This window comes from Arabidopsis lyrata, assembly GCF_000004255.2.
Source record: "Arabidopsis lyrata subsp. lyrata unplaced genomic scaffold ARALYscaffold_6, whole genome shotgun sequence".
Classification (NCBI taxonomy): domain Eukaryota; kingdom Viridiplantae; phylum Streptophyta; class Magnoliopsida; order Brassicales; family Brassicaceae; genus Arabidopsis; species Arabidopsis lyrata.
The window spans coordinates 1,386,936-1,405,073 of record NW_003302550.1 but is presented as its reverse complement, the minus strand read 5'-3'; the positions used below and the strand labels follow the sequence as shown (position 1 = coordinate 1,405,073).

The window sequence follows — 18,138 nt, the reverse complement described above, 5'->3', positions numbered from 1 at the left end:
CATTCTGCTTCCAAGTCAACATTCTCTCCCCTGTTGCTACTCTGTTTTTAACCACTAGCCATGTGATAAAAGCATATTTTGGAGTTGCAGCTTTGAACCATATCTCTTTGAATCCCTCCATCATTGGTTTCGAAGTGCGGATCTGCGCCCATGTTTCTTTGGTCGAGAAACTTTTACAATAGCTACTGTTTTTCCCTTTCCATAGGGCCACATCTACCTCATTTCCTCTCAGCTGCATTCTTGCGTTTTTAATTGCTTCTTCAACACTGTTTAGCGCTGCCTGGCGATGTTTTCTCCTTCTAGACATTGCCATCACTTCTCTCACTGTGCTAGATAGAGGGATCCCCAAGTCAATGCAGCCTCGCTCCCCTAGCTTCTCCTTAAGACATCCAAGGTCAGACCATGTGTCGTGCCAAAAAGATGTAGTGTCACCATTCTTAACTTCCACTCTATGAAATTGTTTTGCGAGATCACGATACTTCAGCAACTTTCTCCATATCCATGAGCCGCAAGAGGTGGTCTCTTTCACAGCCCAGAAAGAACCATTTCGGATTAGATACTTGTGAACCCAGTCCACCCATAAGGAGCCCCTTGCAGACAACAAGCGCCAGATCAGTTTTAACATGCTTACTCTGTTCGCTTCCTCCAATGATCTCAAACCCAAACCACCTTCACTCTTTGGTGTGCATACCTCAGTCCACGCCACTTTTGCTCTTTTGTTATTAAGAGAAGGGCCTGACCACAAAAAAGCTGAACATATCTTGTCGATTTCTTGAATGCAAGCTTTAAGGAGTCTAAAAGCGGCAATCCAAAAATTCGTGAGGCTGAAGGTGACTGAGCGGAGCAGCTGCAGTCTTCCAGCGAAGGAGAGTGTCCTAGCTGTCCAGGAGCTAATTTGTGATCTTATTTTTTCCAAGAGAGGAGAATAATCTGCAGAAGTCATTCTTCTTGTTAATAGTGGTAGGCCCAAGTATCGAACTGGTAAGAATCCATACTCAAATGGGAATTGCTGCAAAATTTCTGTTTTCACTTCTGTTGAAACGCCTGCCATATACAATGTCGATTTTTCAAGGCTAATTTTGAGTCCTGAGTGAGTTGCAAAGTCCTCAAAAACCTCAAGTGCTGCTTTGATTGATTTCTTTGTTCCTTCAACAAAAACCATCAGATCATCTGCAAAACAGAGGTGAGTAAGTTTCAAGTGCTTACAGTTTGGATGATACCCAATTTTCTTGTCATTTGCAGCTTTGTCGATTTTGAGAGAGAGCACGTTCATACAAATCACAAACAGATAAGGGCTCAGAGAGCATCCTTGACGCAGGCCACGCTCACTTCCAAAATAGCCGGCCAGTTCGCCATTAACTTGCACAGAGAATGATGCTGTAGAGATACACGTTTGAATCCAGCGAACAAATTGGTCTGGAAAATCAAGTGCCCGCAATGTATTGAGTAAGAAGCTCCATTGCACTGAGTCAAAAGCTTTAGAAATATCAATTTTCATTGCACATCGTGGAGATACTGAATCCTTATGATAGTCCTTGATGATTTCTGTGGCTAACAGGAGGTTTTCCATGAGAAGTCTGTCTTTGACAAATGCGGATTGATTCGGTGCAGTAAACTTGGGGAGAAGAGTTTTCAGCCTGTTCGCCAGTATCTTAGAGATGACTTTGTAGAGCACATTGCAACAAGATATCGGCCTATAATCCTTCATCACCACTGCATCTTTTTTCTTCGGTATTAGTGCTAGAATGGTTGAGTTCACTCCCTTGGGCAGAAAGCCTGTCCTAAAAAAAGACTGAATTGCTACCACAAAGTCTTTTCCAATAATCGACCATGAATCTTTAAAAAATTCACAAGTGAAACCATCAGGGCCTGGAGATTTATTTGTTGGCATCGCAAACAAAACTTTTTTCACTTCCTCCTCCGAGACTTCATTGGTCAGCATTGCCTTGTCGTTTGTATCACATCTGAAAGTCATAATGGTCTGCAACTCCTCATTTGACCATTCGACATAATCAAGTGGTTTTAAAGAAAGGAATTCTTTAAAATGTTTTTCAGCTTCAGTTTTGATGCTTTTTTGAGTGTCAGCAATCCTACCATCTTCGCACCTAATCTCTCTGATGTTGTTTCGAACTTCTCGAAGTTTCGCGGCCGCATGCATGAAATGTTTTGTTGTTTTGGTCCCCATTCTTCATCCAGTGTAACTTTGCTTTTTGTGTAAGATATCTTTCTTCGATATCAGATAGCCGTCTCCACTTTTCATAAGCCTCAGCTTCTGCAGCAACTGCGTGTGAAGAAGGAGTGGCCATCGTCACCGCCTGCAGTTCACATAAAGCTTTATGAGCTGCTCTGGTGCGTATAGTGATATTACTTATCATCTTCTTTCCCATTTTTCTTAACATAGGCTTGAGCTCTTTCAACTGTTTAGACATCTTATACATTGCAACTGTTGAGTGGAAAAGAGGCTGAGAGTTTCGCCATTTTTCTTCAAGTTCCCTGTGGTAGTCAGGATGCATTGTGACTGTATTTACAAATTTGAAAGACCTCTGAATTCTGGTCACCCTTTCAGCAATTTGAATTCGACACCTTTGATGATCGGAACAGCCCCCGGATTCAAAAACAGAGTATGATTCCTCATATTTGTTAATCCACGTCCTGTTAACCAAAACCCTATCCAGTTTCTTACAAATCTTTTCCTTTTGTTTTGTTCCATCTATGATAAATGTGGACCTATTCATAGAGATTCTGTAAATATTCCATCCCAAAAATCAAAAATTGATTATTTGTTGAGATTGGATGCAGTTACTAATTCGTGATTTGGCCTGTATAAAATAAAAAATTTATTCTCGATTCTACAATAATTTTTTTTTTTTTTTTGGCCGTCTATCCTTTTTCCCATTAGGATCTCTTGACAGTTTTTAAAATTTGATCATGCATATAAAAATTACGTGCGAATAGTTTTAGCTTTACAATTAATAAATAAGATACCAGAAGCTTTATTCCACGTGAGATCCAAGTCACAATGTGTAGATGACCTAATCACGTATTAACTAATTAATAAACTAACTTTAATCAGCCCACGGTTTTGGAGCAAAACAATCTAGCAGTACTCCGACTATCCTGGTACACATTCCTAATTTTTAAGTGTATTTGCACCTAATTACAAAAATTTAAATGCAAATTAAGGAAACAGTAATGTTAAACATGACATAATTCTTTGTCTTTTTTTTTTTCTAACACGTACGTTTAAACAATTTCTCTTTTCATTACGAGACGAATGAATGTTTCGCAACATGTATATTAATTTTTTATGTGATAGTTTAAACGTTCACGCCTTCACGGAAAGAAAATGTATCCATACAATTATACAAATCTTAGCTAGAGTACTAGTTAGAAGCATCCATGTTCCCATGTGGACAGATCATAGATGTACTTGTCTTTATACGATCATTACTTAAGCAATATGTTATAAAATGGCTAAATATTTGGAGGTACACAAAATTTCTGTGGTCAACAAGTTTATAATCCAATTGATAAACTGTGATTGTAGAAATAGTCATCTGTTAAAGTAAGTTTGCTTTCGAATTACTAAAATGACTCTCAAGACTCGAGGGAAATTCTTATAAGAAATGCATATAAGAAAATTTAGTTGTAATTAATATCTCAGTAGTCAGTACCAATTGGATTACTTAATATATTCCGGTTGGTGCTTAAACATTTTTTAAACCGAACCCAATCTTATTTTGTACATTTCGAGAGATTCCAACAAATTAAATAAGTCATATATGACATATATATATATATATATATATATATTATAGTATATACTTTTACATTTTGATTACTCTTAAGAGTTTTGACCTAATATAGCATCTATTTAATGTCATCAAAAAGTTATATCCAAAAAACAAAAAAAAATATACTAAATTTGTGTAAATAATATTCTAAAGTATAAAATACAGAGACATGGAATATAAAACCAAAAATATATGTAATCTATGATAATGTGGACAGAGGCAAAGGTACCAGGTTGTCTGCCATGATATGGGTAGATAACTCATCTTCCCAAACAAAATAATTGTCTGCGAAGCTTTTTACCATTGACAATTTTTAAATACTTTTGGGAAAACTTTGAGTATGTCTTCCAATTTTGAATATTTACAAAGATTATAGATGCTAGGGTTTCAAGACGTATATTTGATTATTTTCTATAATATCCCGAGCTTTTAGAAAAGTAGTGGTGCACGAACCACATTCCCTTTCAAAAACTTCATTTGATTTTTCTTTTTCTTTTTTTTTTGGTAAAAGGTGAAATTAACTTGATTTGATTAAGTATGTGACCAAACAGTTTTTCGTAAATATGTTTGAACATAATTTCATAGTTAAGAGTGTTTGGAATATAAATTACAGTCACAATAATGAAAGCCAACATTTTCGTTATATCTCAGAGCTTCTTTATTTTTTTTAAAAAAACAATTTGATGGCTAATTGGCTGTGATCAAAATTGGAAAGTTCAAAAAATGATAAGAGAAGTACTGTATCAATTTTAAAGTTTTCTAATAAGAATAGCCACATTCGTGTAAGTTGTAATAGGATGGCCATTTCTCACATCCAGTCTCTCCGTTATCCTTTCAGTTTTTTTTTTTTATCTAGTTAATACTACTACTGTTTTGACTATTCTTGTTTATGTTTTGTTAATAAAAAAAGGAGTTTTACACATCAGCAAAGCCGTAAAATAATCAAATAAGGTATCAACTTTAGGAGAAAAGACATCACTTTCATTGGAAGAAAAAAAGAGAAAAATACAAGTGGGATCCATGAGAATGAAATGCTTTTTTGGTGTATACATGTACGTATAATTTTTAGTTCTTAAAAGTGATTAATTTAGTTATATATATGTTTATTAATATAAAGAAGTAAAATAGTAATGCATAGTGGTCTTGATTTCTAATTTACATATATAGGCTTGTGGCTTTTGATGATCTTCAGGTGAAAGTGTGGGAGACAAGGAATCTCTCCTTCTTCTTGAAGTGTACTATGTTTATCAACTTGCCCACTGCACTTTACGTGTATACACACTCAGTTCCAAGTCAATTATATATATGTAACTAATATTAATATGTTATGTAATCCTTATATTTTTTAATTGGTGGATGTAGTACTACACTAACGCTAATGCCCTCCTCGTAGCATGAGGAATATTCGACAACGCTTTAGAGGAGCTGGGAGTCGATGATAAGTTAAAAACCACCAGAATATTAATAAGTTTTGTTTTGTTTTGTTAATGGCGTTATCTCTTTGAACTTCATGTAACACAAAACATAATTGTTCTCTTAATTCGTCATTAAAATATATAAACAATATAGCAAATTAAATTTCCTTTAACGGAAATGCAAATATATATATATATATATATATATATATATATATATATCCTATATTATTCGTATACACAATAATTTTTACGAAATTAAAGTATTATAATCATTTCTTTTGAGAGAACGTGATGATTTCGTCACAAACCAAGATTCTTATTTATGCAGTGATACTACTAAATCACAATGCTATATGTTAGCGCAGTGATGAACACATATATAACAAACATCCTATTCTTTTTTCTATTTCTTAAAATGATATCCGTGATATGTTTTTCTCTATTCATAGTATAGTCTTTTTCTTATCCGTATCCATGTGATAACAAGTCAGATATTTAGGGTTTGATTGGTTCTCCCGCTAGTACCCTCCTAGCGGTTGTTAGCGGACGGTTGCGGTTGTTAGCGGTTGGTAACAATCATAGAAACCGCTCCGTACCGCTTCGAACCGCTCAAAATCGCTAAATTTCAAAAGCTCCTTCCCGCAAGCGTTTGCGGTTGCGGGCGGTAGCGGTTGGATTTTTTTTTTTAAATAAAAAAAATCAAACGTTTACTTATAATTATTATAATATATAGGGATATTAATCCTATATATCTTTCATCTTTGTATCATTTTCTCATCAGAAACCCTAATAATATTCTGAAACCCTATTCTCTCAATGTCTTCCACCCAAACTGATGAAAATCAATAACCAAACGTAAGTATCATATATCATTTTCTTCATTCATCACCTCATGTGTAACTTTTTGAATATTTTTCATTGCATCGTTATTTTTCTTTTCATTACGTATTGCTTTGCTTTTTGATTGAATATATGTTTCGATTTGTTTTCTCGAATAGAAACTCACTTGCTTTTTGATTGAATTCAACGTTATTTACAGTTTGTCTCATTACTTGATGCAATTTTTGATGTTAAACCAGATGCATAAAGTACTATCTTGTTACAAAATTTCTTTATTTTTGAATAATTATTTAGTACTTTATTTATGGTTTTAATTATTAAGCATGTTCAATTTTTCTAATATTATCATAATAATATATTGGTGTTTTTATTTCTTTTTTTTGTAATATTTTTTATTTATTTTGGTCATTTTTTATTTAACTGCTACCGCACCCGCTGGTTTACCATTCATAAAACTCCCGCAAACGCATCCATTTTCAAACGCTAAACCAGTCGTTCAAAACGCTTGATAACGCTTGAAGCCGCAACCGCCCGCTTCCGCAAACTCCCGCAGCCGCAACCGCAACCGCTGCGTTTAAACCAGTCAGGCCCTTAGTGTTCGAACAATCAGTTATTTGATATGCTTCGTAAAAAAAAAAAAAAAAAAAAAATCAACTAAACAAATATCGTTATATTCATAAAAAAAATAATGTCCTTAATTTATGAGATTTATATATGAATATTTATATAAACAAACATATATATTATGTCTATATATATATATATATATCTTTTTTTGGTCAACAAGTTCATACTTATACATGTATATGTTCGAACATAAATATTTATGGGTTATGCATTAGCGGAATTTAATCTACTATTGATATTACTACCATATCAATGAATATTTGGTATTAAGGACATGTAGGACTCAAATCCATAGTGTTCGATATCGGTTTAGAGACAATGAACCATAAATACGGTTCGGTCCAGTTCACCTAATTAAGCCATTGCGTGTCTCTATAAGTACCTCACTTCACCTTCTTCTTCACTTGCACCTCTCACTCCCTTTCTCTAAAACTAGTCTTGTGTGCACCCATTTATGTGTACGTACTATTGTCTCATAAATAAAATAATTTTTATGCATTTATTGATATGAAAAGTTACAAGATTGGTTTCTTGTGTGTGAGCCTTTGGATCGACAGATAGAAAAAATCAACTAACCGGTCAGTACTGGATATATCAACTATTATCTCTTCGACCTATCATATGCTTCATTGTTTATATTTTCACATCATTTGTTTCTTACGGTCTAAAAATACAGAATATTCCATATATTTTTCTTATGACGTAAAAGGACCACTTATAAATTGACACGTCAGCCCTTGGATTCTTGAGGTTTTTCACCTATCTACTTTTCTTCATATCCGACTGCTTTTCTTCTTCTTCTTGTTTTTTTCTCGTTTTTCTTCTTCTTCTTCTTCTTCTTCTCCAATAAAATTGAAATCGGAAAGATTAGATCTATTTTGTTTAGCAAGATATTATTATTTTCTCTTTTTCAATCATATTTCTTATTGTTCCATTATATATGTTGTATAATACTAGATACTCGATCTCGTGTGTGTGTGTGTAAGTTCTATACAAGTTGTCGGCGGATCCATGGAAGATAGCTCATCTGTCGTTGTTTGTAGGTGCAGCACCATCAAGATTCACATGAAAATTGATAAATCTCCTAAATTAGGGTTTTGATATGTATATGAGAATCTTGATGATGCTGCATCAACAATCGACGGCTACAAAATACCTAAAGCTGGAGAAAGAAACTTGAAGATGTTAATTGAAGTCTGGATCTTTGGTAAATCTCTATCTTGATTAGTTTGAAGAATCACTTTTTTTTTTTTTTGTGTTTGAACATTGTTTACATATATTATATATGTCTCTCTTTATATATATATACACATTGGGTGTTATATATATTTCCTTAATCTAGGGTCAATTAATGACGGATTAGGACGTTAATTACAATGAAATGGAAAAACTAGTTTGCCTTTGATCTTGGCTTGTGTATTGAGGAACAGATGTATAATGATGTTATGAAATATATATCTTAACCGTATTTTTTCTAGGATCATATGATTTTCTTTAGTCTCCAATATATAGGTGATGCTATGATCAAGAACAACAAGATCGTGAACACAGATCGGACTGGGTCACTTTTTAGAAAGAAAGATCGATGTTACATTGGTGTTATTATCAGGTCTAATAAATATATAAAGTTCGTCCAGAGGCCAGAGTCCAGACCTTTTATAGTTTCAATTTTACGACAGTCTTGTAATAATATTTGTTTAATAGTGTGCCACCTTCTATTTCTGGGTTATTACTTGGTCCCAAATTTTTCTTCTTCTTCTAATTTTGTAATATTAGAAATTTGGTTTTCTTGCCAAATCAAATCAAACATTATGGTGTGTTGTACATTGTACTATAACTTTGTTTGCAAGTGCTCAACTTGAGAACCATTAGTTTCGATTTATATATCTGTTTCTAAACCCAAAAAAAAGAAGATAACATGTGGCACAATTTCGCTTAAATATCTAATCTTGTAACCATATATTTTGGGTAAAATTTTTAAAACAAAAAGGAACAGAGTAAGTATACTATATATTATTGGTGAATTCATGAACAAGAGAGGTAGGTGGAGAGATAAAATGTGTGCATACCATATAAATGATAGACTCTATTACAATGAAAACCAAAAGGTTAGTCCAAACATCAATACATATACATAACATGTGATGCAACATTTCATTAGTGGTTGATGCAATCTGACGCATACATGAATTCACATATATAGCTAATCATCTACAAATTCTGCGAAGATATGGAAACTACTTTGTTTTTATCTGTGCAACGACGTATGTGATTTCGTCTTAGCTAGCTACGTAAGTGGTTTTGTCTTTATTTTGCCAAGACTTGTTAGAACATTGAGTTTTGTTAGGTTAACATAACATATTCGTCCATTAAAAGTTAGATATCCATTATGTCTTTCTTAAAGTGATGTTTAATTTTATTATGCTCGTTTAATTATTCAAAATTTTCTTATTTCGTAAGAACAAATGATCGTTTTTAGTTGTTTTTACTACGAAATTCCAAATCTTAATTCCCTAAACACTTTAAGCAGTGAATCAAAACAAGCTATATTAGTTTGTTTTCTCTCCAGTTCTCATAAAGCATTAATGATAAGTATATATATAAGACATTCCATAGATTTTCTTGATATATGCTGATATGCATCGTGTATCAAAACACTAATTACGGAATGAATATTGGTCATGCATCATAAACTTATAGAAAAACTGCCATATGATTCCAAAAAGAAATTAAGTTAAGGAAGAATTGCCCACAAAAATCCATTGTAGAGATGGAGAAGGGAGAATCTAAAGATATTGTGTCAGGTTGGGGCCAGCAATTAAAGACAAGTTTGAGTGATTGTTTTGTCCTTAATTTGGCATAAGTGATGAAAGGCAAATTAAATAGCAAGAGTAAAGTGTCAAATTAAGAGTTGATGGTGATTTGGGATCATCACAATATACCCAGTTAGGCAGTTATTGATCTCAGCAGTAACTTTGTGTGTGTTAATTAGTTGTCCCGTAAAGTTAAATCTATATATACATTTTTGGATCACAATTAGCAAATAAATCATGAAGTTGAGAAGTATTTACAATGGCATGCCATTAACATTAATTATTTAGATTTGTTTTATTTAAGTAAAAATTTTTAAATGAAATTCATTTATCATATATTTAGCAAAAGTCTCTACAAAATCTTTCCTTATCTATTTAAGTAAAGATTTTGAAATCAAATATGTTTTCAACAATTTACCAAAAATCTCTACACAATATTTTTAAAAATCTCGACTTAGTTAAGTTCTGATTTTTATCTGCAAAAAAAAAAATTAATAGTAACGAGTGATGTAAAAATCGGGAATGTTGATACTACAATTTCTTCTACTTTTTTTTTTCATATAATGAAAATTATTTTTTAGGGATATTTTCTCAAAACCTCTAAATAAAACAAAGGGTTTCAAAAGATAGCTTCTCTTTTGGCGGGTCGACCCGCAAACCCGCAACTCTCTACGGGCTTATCCGCATGAATCTGCGACCCGTAGTGGATAAAAATATTATTCAAAAAAATAACAAATGATGTTTGATTTTACGGGACGGAGTTATATGGTGCAACGGGTTTGGATCGATATTAATATTAAACAATATACTATGGATGAAATCCTAGAATTATAAACCAAAATTTAATTATAAAATCAGAAACACTAAACAAAATAAAAAATATTAACAAAACAAATACAACTTAAAATTTTGCTAAATAATTTTTTAGTTATAAAAAAATCGATCCGCGGTGTACCGCGGGGTAAAATCTAGTTTACCAATATAATTGATGTTTTTAGATTTGCTTAACAAATTCCGGTTGAAATTCTTAATTACTAAACACTACTACTAGATTTGTTTTTTATATGAGGTTCTTTTCCACATCTTATAAACGTCGATCAAAGTGAAAATTAAAGAGTACTCTTACATATCTTAAATACATTGTTGCATGATTGTCTTAAATATTTTTTTAATCGATTGTCGGATTATTTTTTGTTCTACCAATTATCATCAAAAGCATAAAATTAGTAGTCGTTATAGTCTAAACCAAAAATTAATGGTCCATTAATGGCAGATATCGGATGATTAAGTTTTCTAAATGGATTTAGATTAGGACTCACAAACAGTTTCTCGTTGACTACTGTAAAGATTAAGAAAAAAAAAAACAAATTTATATAGATCAGTTTAGGTTTCTCTCTAGTCTCTACCTTCCTTTGGGAAATAAAAATAAAGAAAATATAGTAGGAGCTAGTCTTATCATGCCTACACATTTAGTTATTTGTATGTTTTACATAGACTTAGGGAATGATCAATGATGTCTAGGGTTTCAGTTCCACTCGGTTACGAATTATGAAAAAGTAAATGCTCTTGTATATTCTAAACTTTTCCTTTTATAGATAAAAATAAATTCTCAAAAATCTACAAAACCGTTTGATCGGGTGAAATCTTTGACGAATACGAATGGTTAGGCTTATAGTATAACATATTAGCTTCTTTTAGATGAAACATTTTTTTTTTTTTTTTGGTAAGGTTTTAGATGAAACATTTTATAATTGGTTGATTAATCATGAAATTTTACTATACCAAAATGACGAAAGTGAAACAGAATATGACACGTAGGAGGATGTTGCACCAATAAATATGAGGGACACGAGTCACATGGTGGCTATTGAACTTATGGTAGCTATGCATCCATAGTACTATCTTGATATTAAGTTATTGTACTATTTATCTCATATATACAATTAATGTATATATTATTTTTAAAATGTTCCGACGTACTAAGTGATTGTGACTATTTCACAAAACCACACATAACATTTAACTTTGGAAGGCCAAAAGAAAAGTCCTCATTAGAGCTACTCTATTCCCTTATAAATATGAATTAGTACCTTTTATTCCAATCAAATCAACAGAAAATGACATTAAATATAACAACATCGACAGCCAACGTACAATTGATGCCATTGAAGATATAATGCTATAGAAGCAATCTAAATGGTTGTGATATTTAGTTATTTCTATAACTGGATAGACGGATCCGTTTATTGTTCCGGAAAATCGATTTATTGTTTTTGAAAACATACAAATGAACTTGCAATAGCCTTATGCAAATACTCTCTCGAATCTATATTGAATTTGATCGATTTAAAGACGTAAATCATAACTTGCAATAGCCTTATGCAAATACTCTCTCGAATCTCGATGTTTAGATGCTACTGATTTAAATGAAGTGGGAGCTTTACAATATATATTCGTCCATGACTTACATATATATTAATTCAGCATGAGACCTTAAAACGTAGAGTAGTCAAAGTTGATGTACTTACTTGCAAGGTAATTAATAATTAGTTGGGACTTTATAATATTTTTAGTGATGATAAAGCAATAAGATCTATTATTATACTCTATTTTTTGTAATTATATGATTGCTGAAATGTGTACCCAATTAAAAATTCACAAAAATATGAAAAAGGAAAAAAAAAAAACATTAAATAATGGTAACTAATTGTCATTTGTAGAATTTTGTTTAGATTGGAAATGTAATAATAATATTGATATATTAATTTACTTTAGGAAAATATTGGCAAAAATAAAAATAAAGAGTCGGCGAGCGTATCTTGTTTCTTATCCTATACTATTATTTGGGGAGTACAATTTATAATTACCCTTTAATAACATTCTCTTTTGTAAGTTATTACATTAGAAAGCCATTAGAGATAAAAAAATATAAAGAGTAAATTAATTTAGCTCATTAAAGATAAACAAGTCAAATACTAATTTATGAAATTTAATTAATTTAATTAAAAAATGAAAATATATTATTAACTTAAAAAAAAGAATGACCAATCAAAATGAACATATAAGATTTGATATCTAACTTACCATATTAATTTGTTATTAATCATTATACTTCACCTCTCATCTTTATATGATTCTATTTTTAAGAAACAAATAAATCATCATATCATCCATATAACAAAAAAAGTAAATTTTTTCTGCATATGCCAAGATTTGAATTTTTAAAAACGAATATAAATTGTTAAATCTATGAAGAAAAAAATTTAACGGGACAAAAATTCACATTTGAGTAATATATTTCATTTAACCAAAATAAGTTCAACAAAAATTTCGACTAAGTAACGGGTCAGAATTTGAATATTTATATTCAATTTCATACATTTATTTTTTGAAATGTATTATTCTATATACTACAATAAGATTTTTAAATATTTTAATTTGCAACATATAAAATTAGTTTTACTAGATATTTTTCAAGAATATCATCAATATTTAAAGAATATCATCAATAAATACTCTAATTTGATTTTTTAAAAACAAATATTTATAATAGGCAGTGGGTTAAATATAATATATTATATTAACAAATGAGTTATGATTTTGAATATTTCTATTTAATTTCAGATAATTCTTTTTTGAAATTCATAATTTTATATACTACAAGAAATATTTTTAAAGATTTTAATTTGGAACATTTTAAAATAGTTTAATTTAATATTTTAATGAATATCATAAATATTTAATAGATTAAAAAGATAAAAAAAATTATAAATACTGTAATTTGATTTTCTAAAAAGATATATTTAAAATAGTTATAGTAGGCGGAGGGTTAAATGTAATATATTATATGATATAAAATTATGATCCTTATAATAGATGGCATGTTAAGATTATATGATTAGATATATTAAATAAAGTTGACACCACAAAATATTTGAAAATTTAATTGTGCAAGCAATTTTGGAAATAACGAATAATAGATTGTATACGCAATATTTTCATTAGGATTCTAAAATAAAAATATAAATTCCACGTACGGATTGAATTTGGTATATTATATACTAAATATATGTTCATAACATATTCGATCACGCGAATAATTTGTAAATTTCGTAGTTACCTCAAACAAATCTCTATTTCAACAACCAAAGAATTAGAAATTGAAAAAATAATTTCCTAAATTAATTGCAAATAATAGCTAACTTTCTTAATTAATTAAAATAATCTACGTTTTAGAAGCGATTCATTTATAATATTTTGATTTTTGATCTAACTGAATTATATGCAATCTCATTTTATGGTTGTTAATATAAATTAACTAATTGTTCAGACCATATTAATTTATTAAAATAATTTTATTTTCCGTTTTCATATCTTAAAAAAAAAATCCATAATTGAGTATAATTAAAAAAGGAAAATATATTCATTCTAATATTATATATAGGGACTGACAAAAATCTAATTATATTTTTTCAATTACTATTATAATATATCACAACTTTATTCTAAAATATATAATATATAAATTTTGTAATAAATAAAATTTAACCCGTACTGTAGTACGGGTGATGATCTAGTTTGGTTTTAAACGGATAGCGTTTATTGATTTGAGCCAACAACGAACCATTAATCTTGATAAAGAAATCCTACCGTTGAAACTAATTTCAGATTGTTTTCTCTCTTCAAATTTTGTTTTTCTTCTTTACTTCTCTGGCAAGTTTGGATTTTTGAAGATGACAGACGGCAGATACCGGTCACTATCAGACTCTGTCCAATAACAGAGGGCCTAGGCAGAGCCTACTACTATGAAAGAGGATTGATTTTGTACCCTAGTGTCTCAAGGCTACTCCTATTGAATCCTTCAACGACATAACAGATAATAGCTCATGCTTTACCCAAGAAAGTAACCATAGCTTTCTTAGGATTTGACTTTTCTCGGGGTTGTATCGACTACTAGTGGCTTGTGAAGAAGCAGAGGACGTTGTCTACTTCCTGTTAACCTTGGGTCAACGCAAATGAAAAATGATTGATACTTGTGTTGTAACATTTAGGCCTCACCGTCCAAGTCCAAGAATGCTAAGTGTTTCCATAAATGAATTGCTTTACTTTGGAGGTGATGGATCTAGTTTGATACTCTTCAAATTCATTACCAAAACTTTCACTCATATTCTTCCCACATTTTTGGATTTCTCACTCATCAAACCTCGAGCTTTTTTTCCTCTAGACCACTTGGAATCGACGGACAAATTTTGTACGTTATTCTAATCAAATCAATAGAAAAATGAGATTATATACAACAACATCGACGACCAACGTACAATTGATGCCATTGATGATTTAATACTATAGAAGCAATCTAAATAGTTGTGAAATTTAGTTATTTCTACAATTGGGTAGACGGAAAATCGATTTATTGTCTATAGACAACATACAAATGAACACTTAAAAAAAAATCTCTATATTTAAAATTTTTAGTTGATAACTAAGTTTTAAAATAAAGTATTTAAGTTCAGATGTTAATAATAGTTTTAACTAAAATTATTTATTAGAAAAACTACTCAAAGATAAATGATATAGAAAAATACTTGGGTTCACTCCTAGGGGTGAACCTCTTATGTTCACCCCTTTTATTTCATCCAATTAAAATCTGCCACCTATTAATAATAAAAAATTTATTTAATTATAAAATTTAATTTGCCACTAAAATGAAATTATGTATCGGTTTAGGTTTATTAGAAAGGATTAGAGTTTAGATTTTATGATTAAACGAATTTAACTATCAGTTTGGGTTTATAAACGGATTTAGATTTTACAATTAAACGAGGTTAAGTGTCGGTTTGCGTTTAGAAAGTACGATTAGGGTTTAGATTTTTTACGATTAAACGAGTTTAAATGACGGTTTGGGTTTACAAAAGAGAATTAGGGTTTAGATTTTGTGATTAAACGAGATTAAATATCGTTTTCGGTTTATAAAAGAGTGGTTATGACTTAATCTTATTGTTTTAATTTTTTTAACTAGATGATATGGCAAATTCTAATTGGATAATTAAAAGGGGGTGAATGAAAGTAGTTCACTCCTAGGGGTGAACCCAAGAATTGTTCAATGATATATACAAAAAACAACAATTACGAGTCAAACGGGTTTAAAGATATTAAAGGGATTTTGTTTAGATTTTATAATTGTTATAAATAAAAAGTAAGCTAATAGCCTAATACTTTATGAAGTAAATTTAAATTTCTTCCTCATTATATTAGGCCACAAGCCCAATTTAATTAGTTGATACCATATTAAGCCACCACAAACTAATGAGCCCGTTTCGCACTGGTAAGTAATTAAGTAGCGAATTAAATATCGTTCGTTTCAAGCAAATTTGACTAACTTATTTTTTTCTTTTTCATTTTGGGAAATTTCGATTCGGTTTACCATCAAATTTTGGGCGGGCGAGGAATAAACCGGTCGAGAGTTCACGAGCCACGGAGAGATCTTGGCGATGAGTTGCCGGAGATTCTTCTCGATCCCGGTCCTTTCGGTCATTCTGGTGATGGGTTTCGTGTACTACGTCACACTCTTCATTTTCATTGATGATTGGGTTGGTTTACGAAGCTCAGCTGGGAAATTAAACGCCTTACTCTTCAGCTTCTTGGCATCTCTCTGTCTCTTCTCGCTCTCGATTTGCGTTCTTGTAGATCCAGGTCGTGTTCCAGCATCTTATGTTCCTGATGTTGAAGACTCTGGCTGGTCCAATGGTAACGTAAGCTCCCCCTGTGTACCTCTGAATTTGAAGCATTTGGGTATTTATGTTTTGTTGCTCTTTTGAACTAGTAGTAGTGATAAATCTGTGAATCTTTGGGGTTTGCTACTTTTTTGCCTTTATTGATCGGTAACCGATTCTTATATTGTCATTTGAAGAAGTTTAGGCTCACAATAGGTGAAAGTCGATGGCTTTTTCTCTTCCGTGTTACAGAAAAGGGGTTTAATGTTAGTGTTAAGCTTAGGAAGAATGGCTATATCACTGATGCTGTTTGATATAAAGTAGCTGCTTAAATTTTGAAATCCTCGAGTTCTAAATTTGCCTCCTCCTGGATAATTTGAGATTGCAAGTGGGCATAGAATTATGTTGTTCTGATTTGATTTAACTTATTAGGCTACAGAAACAAGGAAATGTGATAAGTGCTTTGCATATAAACCTCTTCGGACTCACCATTGCCGAGTTTGCAGAAGATGCGTCTTGAAGATGGTAGGTAAATTTTAGCACTTTTGAGTCAAAGCTTTGTCAGAATCTTGTGTATCGAGATTCGTTTTTAAACGGTTTTTTATGTATATATGTGACAGGACCACCATTGCCTTTGGATAAATAACTGTGTTGGTTATGCAAACTATAAGGCTTTCTTCATTCTTGTGTTTTATGCAACTGTGGCTTCCATCTACTCTACAGTACTTAAATCCCAATTCTCAATTTATGAATCTTTTTCTTGGTCAGACTTTCCTCTTATGTGTATGAATGTTATTTTAGGTGTTGCTGGTTTGCTGTGCATTCAAGAACGGAGATTCCTATGCGGGAAATGTTCCACTCAAAACTTTCATTGTAAGTTTTGTTTACTGGAAAGTCTTCTATAGCTTCTGCATCCTTAGCATTTAAGCGATTTTCATTGGTTTCAAAAGAATGCTGCACTCTCTCAAAAACTTGTTACTTGTCATCAAGCAGATTTATCGAGGAATCACATCTTTTTCTGAAGAATAGAAAACTTAGAGATGAGTAACTTATCGGTATCGAAAGCAACTTACAGTTATCGGTGTTTTGTTGACGGTATAGGTTTGTTGTGGGATCTTCATGATCGGACTAAGCATAACACTTGGGACTCTCCTTTGTTGGCATATCTACCTCATCGCACACAATATAACCACCATTGAGGTATGCATTCTATTTTTCCTCTACAGTCTTCAAGATAGGACGTATAAAGAGGCTTTCTTCCATATAAAATTTCAATGCGTAAATCGGCAATTTTTCTTTGTAGCATTATGATTCAAAGCGGGCCTCGTGGTTAGCTAGAAAATCAGGACAAAGCTTTAGGCATCAATTCGATATTGGTGTTTACAAAAACATCACCTCGGTACCTTTCATTACATTGACCTCTATCATTTGTGTCTTACACAATGTGAAGTCTTCAGTCAATTCATCGCTGTTATGTATTTCTGATCAAGAACTTGACCAGAAAAAGTTACATGCTTTTCACAGGTGTTAGGCCCTAACATGATCAAATGGCTATGCCCCACATTTACTAGGAATTCTGAAGACGGTATTAGCTTCTCTGCATCGAGAGATAGCTAGCTTAAAAATTTCAGTCACCGATCTCCAGTTACAGTTTCAGCGGATCTGCCCAGCAATTCAATCATACACTTGTACATTTTTTGTGACCTCATAAGCCAAAATATGGAACAGTGTTCATGTCTTTCAGGTTAAACAGAGCTAAACGAAGTTGATAAATTCTTTTGCTTTCTTGAACAGTGTTGCTTTCTTGAACAGTGTTGATGTGACAGTTTTGTAAGATAAAACAGCTTCAAGTATGGTTTTTGATATGTAAGATCATCGGAATGTTGTTGGGTTATATTGTTTCATATAAAAGTAGAGGCTTTAATCCGATATT

The 18,138-nt window shown here is 31.6% G+C and overlaps 1 protein-coding gene across 2 annotated transcripts; it reads left to right on the top strand.

The window, feature by feature from the left end:
- The first annotated feature begins 15,864 nt into the window (after nt 1-15,864).
- LOC9309210 (probable protein S-acyltransferase 15) lies at nt 15,865-18,099 on the top strand. 2 transcript variants are annotated; one of them, XM_002873096.2, is made up of 7 exons: nt 15,866-16,244; nt 16,638-16,730; nt 16,826-16,927; nt 17,007-17,078; nt 17,307-17,405; nt 17,509-17,604; nt 17,730-18,099. In XM_002873096.2, the coding sequence occupies exons 1-7, from the start codon at nt 15,984-15,986 to the stop codon at nt 17,820-17,822; spliced, it is 816 nt and encodes a 271-aa protein (XP_002873142.2). In that variant the 5' UTR covers nt 15,866-15,983; the 3' UTR covers nt 17,823-18,099. The 2 variants fall into 2 exon arrangements, with proteins under 2 accessions (XP_020878047.1, XP_002873142.2); XM_021022388.1 differs by lacking the exon at nt 16,826-16,927 and having other exon boundaries at nt 15,865-16,244.
- The last annotated feature ends 39 nt before the right edge of the window (nt 18,100-18,138 follow it).